General features: G+C 48.0%; 1 protein-coding gene across 4 annotated transcripts; it reads left to right on the top strand.

Moving 5' to 3' along the window:
- The first annotated feature begins 440 nt into the window (after positions 1–440).
- Positions 441–15041, top strand: LOC115200605 (progestin and adipoQ receptor family member 3). 4 transcript variants are annotated; one of them, XM_029763784.1, is made up of 8 exons: positions 441–618; positions 2486–2723; positions 3130–3292; positions 6629–6784; positions 11902–12099; positions 12363–12453; positions 12746–12888; positions 12919–15041. In XM_029763784.1, the coding sequence occupies exons 2-7, from the start codon at positions 2536–2538 to the stop codon at positions 12886–12888; spliced, it is 939 nt and encodes a 312-aa protein (XP_029619644.1). In that variant the 5' UTR covers positions 441–618; positions 2486–2535; the 3' UTR covers positions 12919–15041. The 4 variants fall into 4 exon arrangements, with proteins under 4 accessions (XP_029619644.1, XP_029619642.1, XP_029619643.1 ...); XM_029763782.1 differs by having other exon boundaries at positions 12746–15041; XM_029763783.1 differs by having other exon boundaries at positions 2489–2723; positions 12746–15041.
- Positions 15042–16374: the final 1333 nt, after the last annotated feature.

The following is a 16374-nucleotide window of genomic DNA, read 5'->3' on the forward strand; positions in this document are numbered from 1 at the left end:
GGTAGATGTCCTCAATGGCGCTGCCCATGCTAATTCATCCTTTTGGCCACTAGAGGCCTCTGCCATTCCCTGTGTTCTAGGCCTGCCCTCTTAGGTTACCTATAAGATTTTAAAATCATATTTCTTTCTAGTTTATTTGTCCAAATATTATCGTAGGCTAGAAAAATATTTATTAGCATCGTCAATCAACATTTTATCAATGACTAAGATTGTTGAATTCAGATAATAACTGAATGATAGGCTCGATTATATTATATTCTATGCTCATTGATAGCCATTTAATGAGAATTAGACACGATAACTACTAGCTGTTTTATCATGTGGAAAGATAGGTTACTATCTGCGGTCTGACCACAGAAAAGCAAACGCAAACTTGCACTGATTTCAGCACCACAGTTTTAGGTTTTTTATTCAGGCAACTCAGACGAACGAACTTTACTGGGTCCATCGCTGATGACGTCAGAGGAGTTGATGATTTGGAAGATGGGACCGGCTTTTGTTTTGATGCGTCTACTTTTGTTGTAAACTAATCTCTAATACGAGGTCCAAATAAATGTACAGTAATTCATACAAGAAATAATGTGAATGGCTCTAACTACGCGTACGCCAAACTGAAAGGTAAGCTCTTTTGATCGGGATTTAGCCAGCTCTAAATAGCAACAACGTCGCTAGCTAGCATGAGAGCTTGCTAGCTATCGACTTAGTTATTGCCAAATGTAGGTTTATTGGCTAGTTTGCTGATTATAAAGCTAACTGATGTACGTTATACGTTGTAGCAAACCATCACCCGTTTAATCATTAGCTAACTGAAGCAATACACATTGCTTTTTAATGGACTGAAAAGTGATTAGCACAGATAGTTAGCTAGAATTGTAGCTAGCTACCGGTCAGGCAAGACGTGGCTTGTCGATACTCAAAGGTGTACGTGCTAGCGGCCTAACTATCATTTTAGCTATGTTCAATTCATTGTATTTTAGTTCATTGTATGTTTTTACACTGTGAATAACAAGGAAAACATAATCACGTATCCATTCCAACAGATCTCAACAACTGATAATACAGTGCCTTCAGAAAGTATTCATACACCTTGACTTGTTTCACATTGTTACAGCCTGAATTAAACATTGATTTAAATGTTGTTTTCTCACCCGTCTACACACAATACAACATAATGACAAAGTGAAAACTTGTTTTTAGACATTTTTGCAAATGTACTGAAAATAAAATCGAGAAATATTTAATTTACATAAGTATTCACACCCCTGAGTCAGAATGACCTTTGGCAACGATCACAGCTGTCTTTCTGGGTCTGTTAAGAGTTCTTCAAACTTTGTCAAGTTGGTTGTTAAATCATTGCTAAACACCATTTTCAAGTCTCGCCTTAGATTTTCAAGTTGATTTTAAGTCAAAACTGTAACTAAACCACTCTAGAACATTCAACGTTGTCTTGTTAAGCAACTCCAGTGTCCTGCTGAAAGGTGAATGTGTCTCTGTGTCTGTTGGAAAGCAGACTGAACCAGGTTTTCCTCTAGGATTTTGTCTGTGTTTAGCTCTATCCCGTTTCTTTTTATCCTGAAAAAGTCCCTAGTCCTTGTCGATGACAAGCAAACCCATAAGAGGATGCAGTCACCACCATCCTTACATAACGCTTTGTATTCAGGACAGAAAGTAAATTTCTTTGCCACATTTTTGCAGTTTTACATTAGTGCCTTATTGCAAACAGGATGCATGTTTTGGAATATTTGTATTCTGTACAAGCTTCCTTTTCACTCTGTCATTTAGGTTAGTATTGTGGAGTAACTACAATGTTCTTGATCCATCCTCAGTTTTCTCCAATCACAGCCTTAAAATCTGTAACTGTTTTAAAGTCCCCATAGGCCTCATGGTGAAATCCCAGAGTGGGTTCCTTCCTCTCCGGCAAGTCAGTTAGGAAGGAGGCCTGTATCTTTGTAGTGACTGGGTGTATTGATACACCATCCAAAGTGTAATTAATAACGTCACCATGCTCAAAGGGATATTCAATGTCTTCTTTTTTTCTTTTTTTTACCCATCTACCAATAGGTGCCCTTTTTTGCGAGGCATTGGAAAATCTCCCTGGTCTTTGTGGTTGTATCTGTGTTTGAAGTTCACTGCTCGACTGAGGGACCTTACCGATTTAATTGTATGTGTGGGGTACAGAGATGAGGTAGTCATTCAAACATCATGTTACTCCTGAACTTATTTAGTCTTGCCATAACAAATGGGTTGAATACTTATTGACTCAAGACATTTCCGATTTTCATTTTTAATTAATTTGTCAAAAATGTCTAAACAAAAATCCACATTGACATTATGGGGTATTGTGTGTAGGCCAGTGACACAAAATCTAAATTTGATACATTTTTTTAATTCACGCTGTAACCCAACAAAATTTGGAAAAAGTCAAGTAAACAGCTAAATACCTGACTGATTTCTGACTTAAGATCTCTCTCTCTCGCTCTTCCAGCAGATGACTGTGATGCAGCGGTGACACCTAAACGTTCCTGTAGTTCCACCATGCCTCAGAAGCTGATGAAGAGTGCCCACTACATCGAGCTGGGGGGGAAATACCAGTACTGGCCCGTGCTGGTCCCCAGAGGGATAAGGCTGTACACATACGAACAGATCCCAGTGTTCCTGAGGGATAATCCTTACATCACAGACGGCTACAGAGCCTACCTGCCCTCCAGGCTATGCATCAAAAGGTGGGTTTTAACATACACAACTAGATAACAGATGCATGGAACTTGCTCTGTGCAGTATGCTGAATTCATACAGATCTAGGCCACATTTAACTACCAAATCCTTGATTCTTCCTCACCTCTCTCTCTCTCTAATCTCATTGGAGAATGAGATCCAAGAGGAGAGATCTTATAGCCTCTTCTCCAATGAGAAAGAGGGTAAAATGGAGGGAACAAGGACTGAGGAATCAAGAATTTGACATCTTGTACACTTTTAAGACAGATCCTACCTAGGCCTAACACTTATACCATGTGTCACTTCCTGTAGTCTGTTCATCCTGCCCAATGAGACGGCGTATATCTGTGTTTACTTCCTGTAGTCTGTTCCTCTTGAAATGAGAAGGTGAATATCTGTGTTTACTTCCTGTAGTCTGTTCATCCTGTCCAATGAGACAGTGAATATCTGGAGCCACCTGCTGGGCTTCCTGTTGTTCTTCACCCTGGGGATCTACGACATGGCGTCCGTGCTGCCTGCCACCGGGGCTTCCCGGGAGGACTACGTCATCTATTCCATAGGACTCTTCTGCTTCCAGGTGGGTAGTGTACCATACCCGGTGGGGTGGGTAGTATACCGTACCTGGTGGGGTGGGTAGTATACCGTACCCGGTGGGGTGGGTAGTATACCGTACCCGGTGGGGTGGGTAGTATACCGTACCCGGTGGGGTGGGTAGTATACCGTACCCGGTGGGGTGGGTAGTATACCGTACCCGGTGGGGTGGGGTGGGTAGTATACCGTACCCGGTGGGGTGGGGTGGGTAGTATACCGTACCCGGTGGGGTGGGTAGTATACCGTACCCGGTGGGGTGGGTAGTATACCGTACCCGGTGGGGTGGGTAGTATACCGTACCCGGTGGGGTGGGTAGTATACCGTACCCGGTGGGGTGGGTAGTATACCGTACCCGGTGGGGTGGGGTGGGTAGTGTACCGTACCCGGTGGGGTGGGTAGTAGACCGTACCCGGTGGGGTGGGTAGTGTACCGTACCCGGTGGGGTGGGTAGTAGACCGTACCCGGTGGGGTGGGTAGTGTACCGTACCCGGTGGGGTGGGGTGGGTAGTATACCGTACCCGGTGGAGTGGGTAGTATACCGTACCCGGTGGGGTGGGTAGTATACCGTACCCGGTGGGGTGGGTAGTATACCGTACCCGGTGGGGTGGGTAGTATACCGTACCCGGTGGGGTGGGTAGTATACCGTACCCGGTGGGGTGAGTGGGTAGTATACCGTACCCGGTGGGGTGAGTGGGTAGTATACCGTACCCGGTGGGGTGGGTAGTATACCGTACCCGGTGGGGTGGGTAGTGTACCGTACCCGGTGGGGTGGGTAGTATACCGTACCCGGTGGGGTGGGTAGTATACCGTACCCGGTGGGGTGGGTAGTATACCGTACCCGGTGGGGTGGGTGGGTAGTATACCGTACCCGGTGGGGTGGGGTGGGTAGTATACCGTACCCGGTGGGGTGGGTAGTGTACCGTACCCGGTGGGGTGAGTGGGTAGTATACCGTACCCGGTGGGGTGAGTGGGTAGTATACCGTACCCGGTGGGGTGGGTAGTATACCGTACCCGGTGGGGTGGGTAGTATACCGTACCCGGTGGGGTGGGTAGTGTACCGTGCCCGGTGGGGTGGGTAGTGTACCGTACCCGGTGGGGTGGGTAGTATACCGTACCCGGTGGGGTGGGTAGTGTACCGTGCCCGGTGGGGTGGGTAGTATACCGTGCCCGGTGGGGTGGGTAGTATACCGTACCCGGTGGGGTGGGGTGGGTAGTGTACCGTACCCGGTGGGGTGGGTGGGTAGTGTACCGTACCCGGTGGGGTGGGTGGGTAGTGTACCGTACCCGGTGGGGTGGGGTGGGTAGTGTACCGTACCCGGTGGGGTGGGTAGTATACCGTACCCGGTGGGGTGGGTAGTGTACCGTACCCGGTGGGGTGGGGTGGGTAGTATACCGTACCCGGTGGGGTGGGTGGGTAGTGTACCGTACCCGGTGGGGTGGGTAGTGTACCGTACCCGGTGGGGTGGGTAGTATACCGTACCGGGGGGGGTGGGTGGGTAGTGTACCGTACCCGGTGGGGTGGGTGGGTAGTGTACCGTACCCGGTGGGGTGGGTAGTATACCGTACCCGGTGGGGGGGTGGGTAGTATACCGTACCCGGTGGGGTGGGTGGGTAGTATACCGTACCCGGTGGGGTGGGTAGTATACCGTACCCGGTGGGGTGGGTAGTATACCGTACCCGGTGGGGTGGGTAGTATACCGTACCCGGTGGGGTGGGTAGTATACCGTACCCGGTGGGGTGGGTGGGTAGTATACCGTACCCGGTGGGGTGGGTAGTATACCGTACCCGGTGGGGTGGGGTGGGTAGTATACCGTACCGGTGGGGTGGGGTGGGTAGTATACCGTACCGGTGGGGTGGGGTGGGTAGTATACCGTACCCGGTGGGGGTGGGGTGGGTAGTGTACCGTACCCGGTGGGGTGGGTAGTATACCGTACCCGGTGGGGTGGGTAGTATACCGTACCCGGTGGGGTGGGGTGGGTAGTATACCGTACCCGGTGGGGTGGGTGGGTAGTATACCGTACCCGGTGGGGTGGGTAGTGTACCGTACCCGGTGGGGTGGGTAGTGTACCGTGCCCGGTGGGGTGGGTAGTGTACCGTACCCGGTGGGGTGGGGTGGGTAGTATACCGTACCCGGTGGGGTGGGTGGGTAGTATACCGTACCCGGTGGGGTGGGTAGTATACCGTACCCGGTGGGGTGAGTGGGTAGTATACCGTACCCGGTGGGGTGGGTAGTGTACCGTACCCGGTGGGGTGGGTAGTATACCGTACCCGGTGGGGTGGGTAGTGTACCGTACCCGGTGGGGTGGGGTGGGTAGTATACCGTACCCGGTGGGGTGGGGGGGGTTAGTGTACCGTACCCGGTGGGGTGGGGTGGGTAGTGTACCGTACCCGGGGGGTGGGTAGTGTACCGTACCCGGTGGGGTGGGGGGGTAGTGTACCGTACCCGGTGGGGTGGGTGGGTAGTATATACCGTACCCGGTGGGGTGGGTAGTTGTACCGTACCGGTGGGGTGGGGGGTAGTATACCGTACCCGGGGGGGTGGGTAGTGTACCGTCCCGGTGGGGTGGGGTGGGTAGTATACCGTACCCGGTGGGGTGGGGTGGTAGTGTACCGTACCCGGTGGGGTGGTGTAGTATACCGTACCCGGTGGGGTGGGTGGGTAGTATACCGTACCCGGGGGGGGGTGGGGTGGTATACCGTACCGGTGGTGTGGGTGGGTAGTATACCTACCCGGTGGGGTGGGTGGGTAGTATACCGTACCCGGTGGGGGGGGTAGTATACCGTACCCGGTGGGGTGGGGTGGGTAGTATACCGTACCCGGTGGGGTGGGTAGTATACCGTACCCGGTGGGGTGGGTAGTGTACCGTACCAGGTGGGGTGGGGTGGGTAGTATACCGTACCCGGTGGGGTGGGTAGTGTACCGTACCAGGTGGGGTAGCGAGTGACACGATGCTGCTCTACAAAATGGCACAATGGATGAATCTCAATTGTATTTCCTTGATTCGTGCCCTCAACTCATTGCAAGAGCAGGTCAGAGGAGAGGAACCTCACATTTTCTCCTCCAATTTGTTTTGAGAAGGAGATGAGGAGAGTACACAAATAATCAAGGATATAGCCTACACTACTTCTCTGTGCGGTGACAGACACTCAGTCTGATCAGCCAGTCCAAACAGATTCATATTCTGAGTTCCATGACCTTAGACAAGCCAAAATAGGAGGAATGTAGCTTTCATTCAAAGCATTTTTTTTCTCTGAAATAGTTTTGTTCTCTCTGTCCAGTTGTTGTGTATGCTCCTCCTAACATGGTCTCCGCTCTGTTCAGCTCTGTATGCTGTGCTCTGTGGGATACCACCTGTTCTGCTGTCACCGCTCAGAGAAGACCAGTCGCCGCTGGATGGCTCTGGACTACGCTGGCATCTCCATAGGCATCCTGGGCTGCTACGTACCTGGGGTCTTCTACGCATTCTACTGCAATAACGTATGTAACAAATATCTAAACATGTAAAACGCTGTTACCTCACCTGACTTTCCCAGCTGTAGTTCAGTTTGCATGAAATCCCAACTTTCGGGACAGCTTGACATGTAAAGGGTTTTGTGTACGAGGTGAGGTGTAGTACTGTTCGCGTGCTGTTAGTCGATGATGTGGATGGGTTTAGGTTTGATAGCAGTCGATATAATCCATCCAGTGGGGATCGTTTACCTGCCCTGAACAGCACCCTCTGAAGGAGGCCTCAGTCAACACATGATATCCTGCTTCTGTTGAGGGAGGGGTCATCAGCTGATATCCTGCTTCTGTTGAGGGAGGGAGTCATCAGCTGATATCCTGCTTCTGTTGAGGGAGGGAGTCATCAGCTGATATCCTGCTTCTGTTGAGGGAGGGAGTCATCAGCTGATATCCTGCTTCTGTTGAGGGAGGGAGTCATCAGCTGATATCCTGCTTCTGTTGAGGGAGGGAGTCATCAGCAGATATCCTGCTTCTGTTGAGGGAGGGAGGAGTCATCAGCAGATATCCTGCTTCTGTTGAAGGAGGGAGGAGTCATCAGCAGATATCCTGCTTCTGTTGAGGGAGGGAGGAGTCATCAGCAGATATCCTGCTTCTGTTGAGGGAGGGAGGAGTCATCAGCAGATATCCTGCTTCTGTTGAGGGAGGGAGGAGTCATCAGCAGATATCCTGCTTCTGTTGAGGGAGGAGTCATCAGCTGATATCCTGCTTCTGTTGAGGGAGGGAGGAGTCATCAGCAGATATCCTGCTTCTGTTGAGGGAGGGAGGAGTCATCAGCAGATATCCTGCTTCTGTTGAGGGAGGGAGGAGTCATCAGCAGATATCCTGCTTCTGTTGAGGGAGGGAGGAGTCATCAGCAGATATCCTGCTTCTGTTGAGGGAGGGAGGAGTCATCAGCAGATATCCTGCTTCTGTTGAGGGAGGGAGGAGTCATCAGCAGATATCCTGCTTCTGTTGAGGGAGGGAGGAGTCATCAGCAGATATCCTGCTTCTGTTGAGGGAGGGAGGAGTCATCAGCAGATATCCTGCTTCTGTTGAGGGAGGGAGGAGTCATCAGCAGATATCCTGCTTCTGTTGAGGGAGGGAGGAGTCATCAGCAGATATCCTGCTTCTGTTGAGGGAGGGAGGAGTCATCAGCAGATATCCTGCTTCTGTTGAGGGAGGGAGGAGTCATCAGCTGATATCCTGCTTCTGTTGAGGGCATCACTTGCGCGGGAGAAATGGAGCAAGAGCTGCCGTTGTGAAAAAAGGACAAAACAGAATGTCACTAGGAATGAAGAGACTTAAGGATTTCCTGGAACTGACCAGCTGGGCTGGTAGACTGTGATTTCTACTAGCCTGGGTAACATCCGGGTTCAATATCTGTGCCATACGATGTTTGAAAATACCACATTTTAGTGGTCTGTTGGGCTAGTTGGTAATTGTTAGACTACATCCACCCAAGCAATAGACAGTTCTCTCTCTTTCCGCATGGCAAGCCGTACCGGAGCATGAAGTCTGACACCAACAGGCTCCTGAACAGCTTCTATCCCCAAGACATAAGACTGCTAAATAGCTAACAGAATGGCTACACAGGCTTTCTGACTTGACCCTTATTTTATTTTTGCACATTGTATATAGCTACTGACCCTGGAACTGAGGAGCCTGTATATAGCTACTGACCCTGGAACTGACCCTGGAACTGAGGAGCCTGTATATAGCTACTGACCCTGGAACTGAGGAGCCTGTATATAGCTACTGACCCTGGAACTGAGGAGCCTGTATATAGCTACTGACCCTGGAACTGAGGAGCCTGTATATAGCTACTGACCCTGGAACTGACCCTGGAACTGAGGAGCCTGTATATAGCTACTGACCCTGGAACTGAGCCTGTATATAGCTACTGACCCTGGAACTGAGGAGCCTGTATATAGCTACTGACCCTGGAACTGAGGAGCCTGTATATAGCTACTGACCCTGGAACTGAGGAGCCTGTATATAGCTACTGACCCTGCAACTGAGGAGCCTGTATATAGCTACTGACCCTGGAACTGAGGAGCCTGTATATAGCTGCTGACCCTGGAACTGAGGAGCCTGTATATAGCTGCTGACCCTGGAACTGAGGAGCCTGTATATAGCTACTGACCCTGGAACTGAGGAGCCTGTATATAGCTACTGACCCTGGAACTGAGGAGCCTGTATATAGCTACTGACCCTGGAACTGACCCTGGAACTGAGGAGCCTGTATATAGCTACTGACCCTGGAACTGAGCCTGTATATAGCTACTGACCCTGGAACTGAGGAGCCTGTATATAGCTACTGACCCTGGAACTGAGGAGCCTGTATATAGCTACTGACCCTGGAACTGAGGAGCCTGTATATAGCTACTGACCCTGGAACTGACCCTGGAACTGAGGAGCCTGTATATAGCTACTGACCCTGGAACTGAGGAGCCTGTATATAGCTACTGACCCTGGAACTGAGGAGCCTGTATATAGCTACTGACCCTGGAACTGAGGAGCCTGTATATAGCTGCTGACCCTGGAACTGAGGAGCCTGTATATAGCTACTGACCCTGGAACTGAGGAGCCTGTATATAGCTACTGACCCTGGAACTGAGGAGCCTGTAAATAGCTGCTGACCCTGGAACTGAGGAGCCTGTATATAGCTACTGACCCTGGAACTGAGGAGCCTGTATATAGCTACTGACCCTGGAACTGAGGAGCCTGTATATAGCTACTGACCCTGGAACTGAGGAGCCTGTATATAGCTACTGACCCTGGAACTGAGGAGCCTGTATATAGCTGCTGACCCTGGAACTGAGGAGCCTGTATATAGCTGCTGACCCTGGAACTGAGGAGCCTGTATATAGCTACTGACCCTGGAACTGAGGAGCCTGTATATAGCTACTGACCCTGTAACTGAGGAGCCTGTATAGTACTGACCCTGGAACTGAGGAGCCTGTATATAGCTACTGACCCTGGAACTGAGGAGCCTGTATATAGCTACTGACCCTGGAACTGAGGAGCCTGTATATAGCTACTGACCCTGGAACTGAGGAGCCTGTATATAGCTACTGACCCTGGAACTGAGGAGCCTGTATATAGCTGACTGACCCTGGAACTGAGGAGCCTGTATATAGCTGCTGACCCTGGAACTGAGGAGCCTGTATATAGCTGCTGACCCTGGAACTGAGGAGCCTGTATATAGCTGCTGACCCTGGAACTGAGGAGCCTGTATATAGCTGCTGACCCTGGAACTGAGGAGCCTGTATATAGCTGCTGACCCTGGAACTGAGGAGCCTGTATATAGCTGCTGACCCTGGAACTGAGGAGCCTGTATATAGCTGCTGACCTGGAACTGAGGAGCCTGTATATAGCTGCTGACCCTGGAACTGAGGAGCCTGTATATAGCTACTGACCCTGGAACTGAGGAGCCTGTATATAGCTGCTGACCCTGGAACTGAGGAGCCTGTATATAGCTGCTGACCCTGGAACTGAGGAGCCTGTATATAGCTACTGACCCTGGAACTGAGGAGCCTGTATATAGCTTACTTACTTCTCGTGTTGTTATTTCTCATGTGTTGTATTATTACTGCATTTGTTTGGAAAGAGCCGGAAAGAAAGGTTTTTCACTGTACAGTCTGAAAAGTACTGACCTCGGGCTAGCTTTACTAACCTCAGGCTGGCTTCACTGACCTCGGGCTAGCTTCAACCTCGGGCTAGCTTCACTAACCTCGGGCTAGCTTCACTAACCTCGGGCTAGCTTCACTAACCTCGGGCTAGCTTCACTAACCTCGGGCTAGCTTTACTAACCTCGGGCTAGCGGGCTAGCTTTACTAACCTCGGGCTAGCTTTACTAACCTCGGGCTAGCAGGCTAGCTTTACTAACCTCGGGCTAGCTTTACTAACCTCGGGCTAGCAGGCTAGCTTTACTAACCTCGGGCTAGCAGGTTGGCTTCACTGACCTCGGGCTAGCTTCACTGACCTCGGGCTAGCTTTACTAACCTCAGGCCTTTATTTTCCATCCCTGCATCTTTGTTCTGAACAGTTCTGTCTGACACCTCAAGGACTCTAGTGTAGTTGTGGAGCCAACTTTCTCAGCTTTTACCATTTCTACATGGTGACCCTTGAATGTATCACTTGAAATTCATTGTTCCCATCAAAAATAATCAATGTTTCATTTCATTGCTGCTCGGTACTGCTGAAAGATAACCACTTAGACTTGGCAGTGTGGCCCAAGGAAGTCCCATCGGTTCCTTCTCCAGCCACCCCTCACTTGTGTCTGTCAGAGTTCTGGTGGTACTGCCAGTTAGCTCTTTCCCCCGCATATTGGAAGTGCTGTGTTATTGTGCCCCCCAGAACGCGGCTGAAATCTGCTCCAGTCAGAACCAGATGGCTGCGTTCATAGAGCGGTCCGTCACTCCTGTTTACCCACCATATGACAGTCACACATAGGGGAAACAACCATCTCCACTCCTCCCCTGCCTACCATGACTTGGGCTTCTCCATTCTGGGTGAATACTCAGCCGAGTCCCCAAAGAAAAAAGGGCAGGGTATAAAAACATTTATTTTTAGTAGCATAACTCAAATACAATAAAGTCACGCTTTGTGGAATGGGTTTATGAGGAATGGAAAATACTTGAAGTGTATTTTCCTGTAGTCCTGTGTGTTGGTATTTCCTGTAGTCCTGTGTGTTGGTATTTCCTGTAGTCCTGTGTGTTGGTATTTCCTGTAGTCCTGTGTGTTGGTATTTCCTGTAGTCCTGTGTGTTGGTATTTCCTGTAGTCCTGTGTGTTGGTATTTCCTGTAGTCCTGTGTGTTGGTATTTCCTGTAGTCCTGTGTGTTGGTATTTCCTGTAGTCCTGTGTGTTGTTTTTTTTCCTTGTGAAAATGAAATCACTGAATTCCACTTAAATTGGCAAGCGAGGGTATCTGAATAAATCACCTGGAAAAGTACAAAAAAAATAACAAATTTGAAGAATGTATAGGTCTACTTAATTAACAGGTGCAACATATTTCATTCCCTCAGACGTTGCGCCCCCCCAGCAAATCAATCCATTTCTATTGTAAAAATGGACAATAATAATCTGTTCTATTCCTTCTCATTTCAGTACTGGCGTCAGGTGTACCTGGTGACGGTGCTAGCTATGATCCTGGCGGTGTTCTTTGCCCAGATCCACCCCCACTACCTCAGCAAGCAGTGGCAGCGGCTCCGCTCCGTCCTCTTCTGCAGCGTGGCCGGCTACGGCCTTATCCCCACCGTACACTGGGTCTGGCTCAATGGGGGCTTCTCTTCGGGGCTCGTACAGGTCAGCTAACTAGTAGCCTACTGTCTCCGAAGGATTCTAAACTTTTAAGGGCTGGTTTCCCGGACACTGATTTAAGCCTCGTTCTGGACACCATCATCTGCTCAGTGGAGTATCTGTATTTTAGCCCAGGATAAGGCCTAAACTGTGTCTAGGAAACTAACCCTACGGGTCCTTTTTTTAAACAAATTTAAATGTCACTCCTTGAATTAGCGGCCTAAACCCAATACAAACTATATATTATCTAATATTCTTCTTATCTCCAGTCTTTTATTCCTCGTGTTCTGGGGATGTACGTGATCGCTGCCTTAGCCTTCACCTTCTACGTCTCGAAGGTCCCTGAACGCTACTTCCCAGGTACGTCTCGAAAGTCCCTGAACGCTACTTCCCAGGTACGCTCGCGACTTGACTTCTTTCTCACTTTGCTTACATCCTCTCGCCTCTCCTTTTTCTTGGGAAAATGATTTGGAGAAGTTGTGAGTGGACTTTAGTCCGTCTCTTTTTAAAACGGTTGAGAATTAAGCGGGGAGATGGGATGCAAGGAATCACAGAAAAACTAAATGGAGCCTAGATGACATTTCAGTTCTCTTGTTGTTATGGTGATGAACCTGGTTTGTAAACCCGTAACCATGCCTTCGTCCTCCCTCAGGTCAGTTGAACTACCTGGGCTCCAGCCACCAGCTGTGGCATGTTCTGGTCATTGTGATGTTCTACTGGTGGCACCAGGCTGCCCTCTTCATCTTAACCCACCGCCACAGCCACCCCTGCCCAGACTACACTGTGCACGCCTAGGACTGCCCAGACTACACTGTGCACGCCTAGGACTGCCCAGACTACACTGTGCACGCCTAGGACTGCCCAGACTACACTGTGCACGCCTAGGACTGCCCAGACTACACTGTGCACGCCTAGGACTGCCCAGACTACACTGTGCACGCCTAGGACTGCCCAGACTACACTGTGCACGCCTAGGACTGCCCAGAGTAAACTACCCCCAGGCAGACTATGACGAGGACTGCCCAGGCTACCCCCAGCATGACGAGGACTGCCCAGGCTACTCCCAGTGTAACAGAGTAGGCCTCGTCCAGGCCCATCACTGGGCTCGAACCTAGACCCTTCTGCACAACACTCACAAAGCAGCGTTACCCGTCACCCCACACAAATAACTACTTCAAGGGCTGCTGCTACAAAGACAGATGGACGGAGCCAGAATAAGCTCGGGATCCCATTTCTGCCACCATGGCGCGGCCATGCCAGAGACAGACCATGGCAGAGACAGACCATGGAGCGGCCATGCCAGAGACAGACCATGCCAGAGACAGACCATGCCAGAGACAGACCATGCCAGAGACAGACCATGGAGCGGCCATGCCAGAGACAGACCATGGAGCGGCCATGCCAGAGACAGACCATGCCAGTACCAACCACAACAAGTCAAATCCCACCCAGTCAACCATTTCCAAATGCTTTGGATAATAGCATCTACTAAATGGAATATATTATGAAATGCTGGGGTGACTGGCTGCAGGGTCTTGTCACACTACTTTGTTCTAGGTGTAGGCTGACCAAGCGCACAGACTCTGCCTGAAAGCTGGCATTGGGAACAACAATACGATACACTACTCCCTAGACTAATTCTACTTAGCTAGCTGTTTGTAGCTGGAGCAGCAAGAGAGAGGGTATTCTACTGCAGCAGTGTTTACTCCAGGCCTGGTACTGCCCCCCCCCCCCCCCCTTTCCAATCTGTTGCTACAGGAACACACCTAAGGCACTTCCTCTGAACAACATCCTGTTAACTGTTTATACAGATGTGATTGTACTGTGGTATTATTTTTTTAAAGTGAATGTTTTGTAGCCTCTGTTAATTAAGTGCTTATGCTGATCCTAGACCAGGTAGGACTTCTGATATATATTTTAAAATGTTCTTGTTAGTAACAAATACTTATTTGGACTGCATCAGTATTCATTGATGGTATAACACTAATGAGGTATGTGAAGCACTTCATAGGGCAGCGAAGAAATATGACAACTTAACTTTGATTAAAAGCAATCCTGTTTGGAATCAAACCAAAGATATGGTGGAGCTTATATTGGCTGAAGTGGTTCCCACTGAATGTACTCAGACCCCCTGCCTTATTCCACATGTTGTGTTAAAGCCTGAAATATATTTAATACTGTCACCCATCTACACACAATACCCCATAATGACAAAGTGAAAACATGTTTTTGGAAATGTTAGCTAATTTATTGAAAAGTGAAAAACATAACTAATTTACATAAGTATTCAAACCCCCGAGTCAATACATGTTAGAATCACCTTTGGAAGTGATTACAGCTGTGAGTCTTTCTGGGTAAGTCTAAGATTTTTGCACACCTGAATTGTACAATATTTGCAAATTCTCTAAGTTCTGTCAATTTGGTTGTTCATTATTGCTAGACAGCCATCTTCAAGTCTTGCCATGGATTTTAAGTCCAAACTAACTAGGCCACTCAGGAACATTTAATCTCGTCTTGGTAAGCAAATGTAGTGTATTTCGCATTGTGTTTTCCTGCTGAAAGGTGAATTTGTCTCTGTTGGAAAACAGACTGAACCAGGATTTTGTCTGTGTTTAGCTATATCCTGTTTCTTTTTATCTTTAAAAAAAAACTCCCTAGTCCTTGCCAATGACAAACATACCCATAATATGATGCAGCCACTACCATGCTTGAAAATCTAAAGTGTAGTACTTTGATGTTGTTAAACATAACGCTTTGTATTCAGGACAAAGTTAATTTCTTTGCCACATTTCTTAGCAGTTTTACTTTAGTGCCTTATTGCAAACAGGATGCATGTTTTGGAATATTTTTTATTCTGTACAAGCGTCCTTTTCACGCTGTAATTGAGGTTAGTGTTGTTGATCCATCCACAGTTTTCTCCCATCACAGCCATTAAACTCTGTTTAAAACGCGGCCTCATAGTGAAATCCCTGAACGATTTCCTTCCTCTCCGGCAACTAAGCTAGGAAGGACGCCTGTATCTTTGTAGTAACTGGGTGTATTGATACACCATCCAAAGTGTAATTAATAACGTCACCGTGCTCAAAGGAATATTCAATGTCTTCTTTTTTTTACCCATGTACCAATAGGTGCCCATCTTTGCGAGGCATTGAAAAATCTCCCTGGTCTTTGAAATTCACTTCTCGACAGATGGCCCTTGCAGATAATTGTATGTGTGGGGTACAGAGATGAGGTAGTCATTAAAACATCATGTTAAACACTATTATTAAACACAGAGTGAATCCATGCAACTTATGTGACAAGTTAAGCAAATTTGTACTCCTGAACTTATTTAGGCGTGCCATAACAAAGGGGTTAAATACTTATTGACTCAAGACATTTCAGCTTTTCATGTTTTGTTTTAATTTGTAAAAATTTCAAAAACATTCCATATTATGGGGGTATTGTGCGTAGACCAGTGACACAATCAATTTTAATTCAGGCTGTAACACAAAACAAATGTGTAAAAAGTCAAAGGGGTGTGAATACTTTCTGAAGGCTTTGTATGGATCTTTCGTTATGAATCTAGGCCTAATTAGACTTTTGTTTGAAGAAAAATAAGTGAAATTAAAAAGTAACCTTTTTGGTTTTCACAATAGTGGAAACAAGTATTTAAGAATCTCTGAATGTGTGCGCTTCTTTTTAACTTGGCTATATATGTTGTAATGTCAGCGACAACTGTACTGGAGCCCTTTGTCACCGTTTTATGCATTGATTTTGTTTGGGATAGTCACTGACTTATGAAAGCATTACAGCAAATGACACTTAGGTTTATACATATTCCTACTGACAGTTAGACCCTATGCTGTACAGTTAGGAGTTCAGCTGGCTAACAAAACAATGCTCATATGATGTGCTAATTGACTGTGTTGTCTGTTTTCCTGATCTGTTAGACTGCTGGGACCACGTCACCTGTAGCTTAACACTGTTTGCCTTTAGAGGATAAGCTACAGTCAGTCATGTCTTTAGCCTGTTCTTTCTATTGAAAACCCTACTAGGGAATGTGCAATGACAATGTTTTGTAAATGTGTAATATTTAACCTTTAAAGTTGTAGAATGACAAGCTTGTATTTTTCTCAATATTTATAAATACTACAGTACTACCCTTGAGCAGGTTTATACATGCGATGGTTGTCTGTTGGCACACAGGGATCTGGGCGTGTACTGATAAAGCATCTCCGAGTAGCACTGCTCATCAAGTCTCGCTGGTCCATGTAATCTTCATTATAATCTAAACCTGAT

The sequence above is a fragment of the Salmo trutta genome, chromosome 9, assembly GCF_901001165.1.
Source record: "Salmo trutta chromosome 9, fSalTru1.1, whole genome shotgun sequence".
Lineage (NCBI taxonomy): Eukaryota > Metazoa > Chordata > Actinopteri > Salmoniformes > Salmonidae > Salmo > Salmo trutta.

What these genes read in the sequence shown, in the direction of transcription:
- LOC115200605 (XM_029763782.1), top strand. Translation starts at nt 2,536, where the DNA reads ATGCCTCAGAAGCTGATGAAGAGTGCCCACTACATCGAGCTGGGGGGG. An exon ending in TAGGACTCTTCTGCTTCCAG is followed by an intron (nt 3,293 to 6,628) that starts GTGGGTAGTGTA and finishes CGCTCTGTTCAG; the next exon opens with CTCTGTATGCTGTGCTCTGT. An exon ending in ACGCATTCTACTGCAATAAC is followed by an intron (nt 6,785 to 11,901) that starts GTATGTAACAAA and finishes TTCTCATTTCAG; the next exon opens with TACTGGCGTCAGGTGTACCT.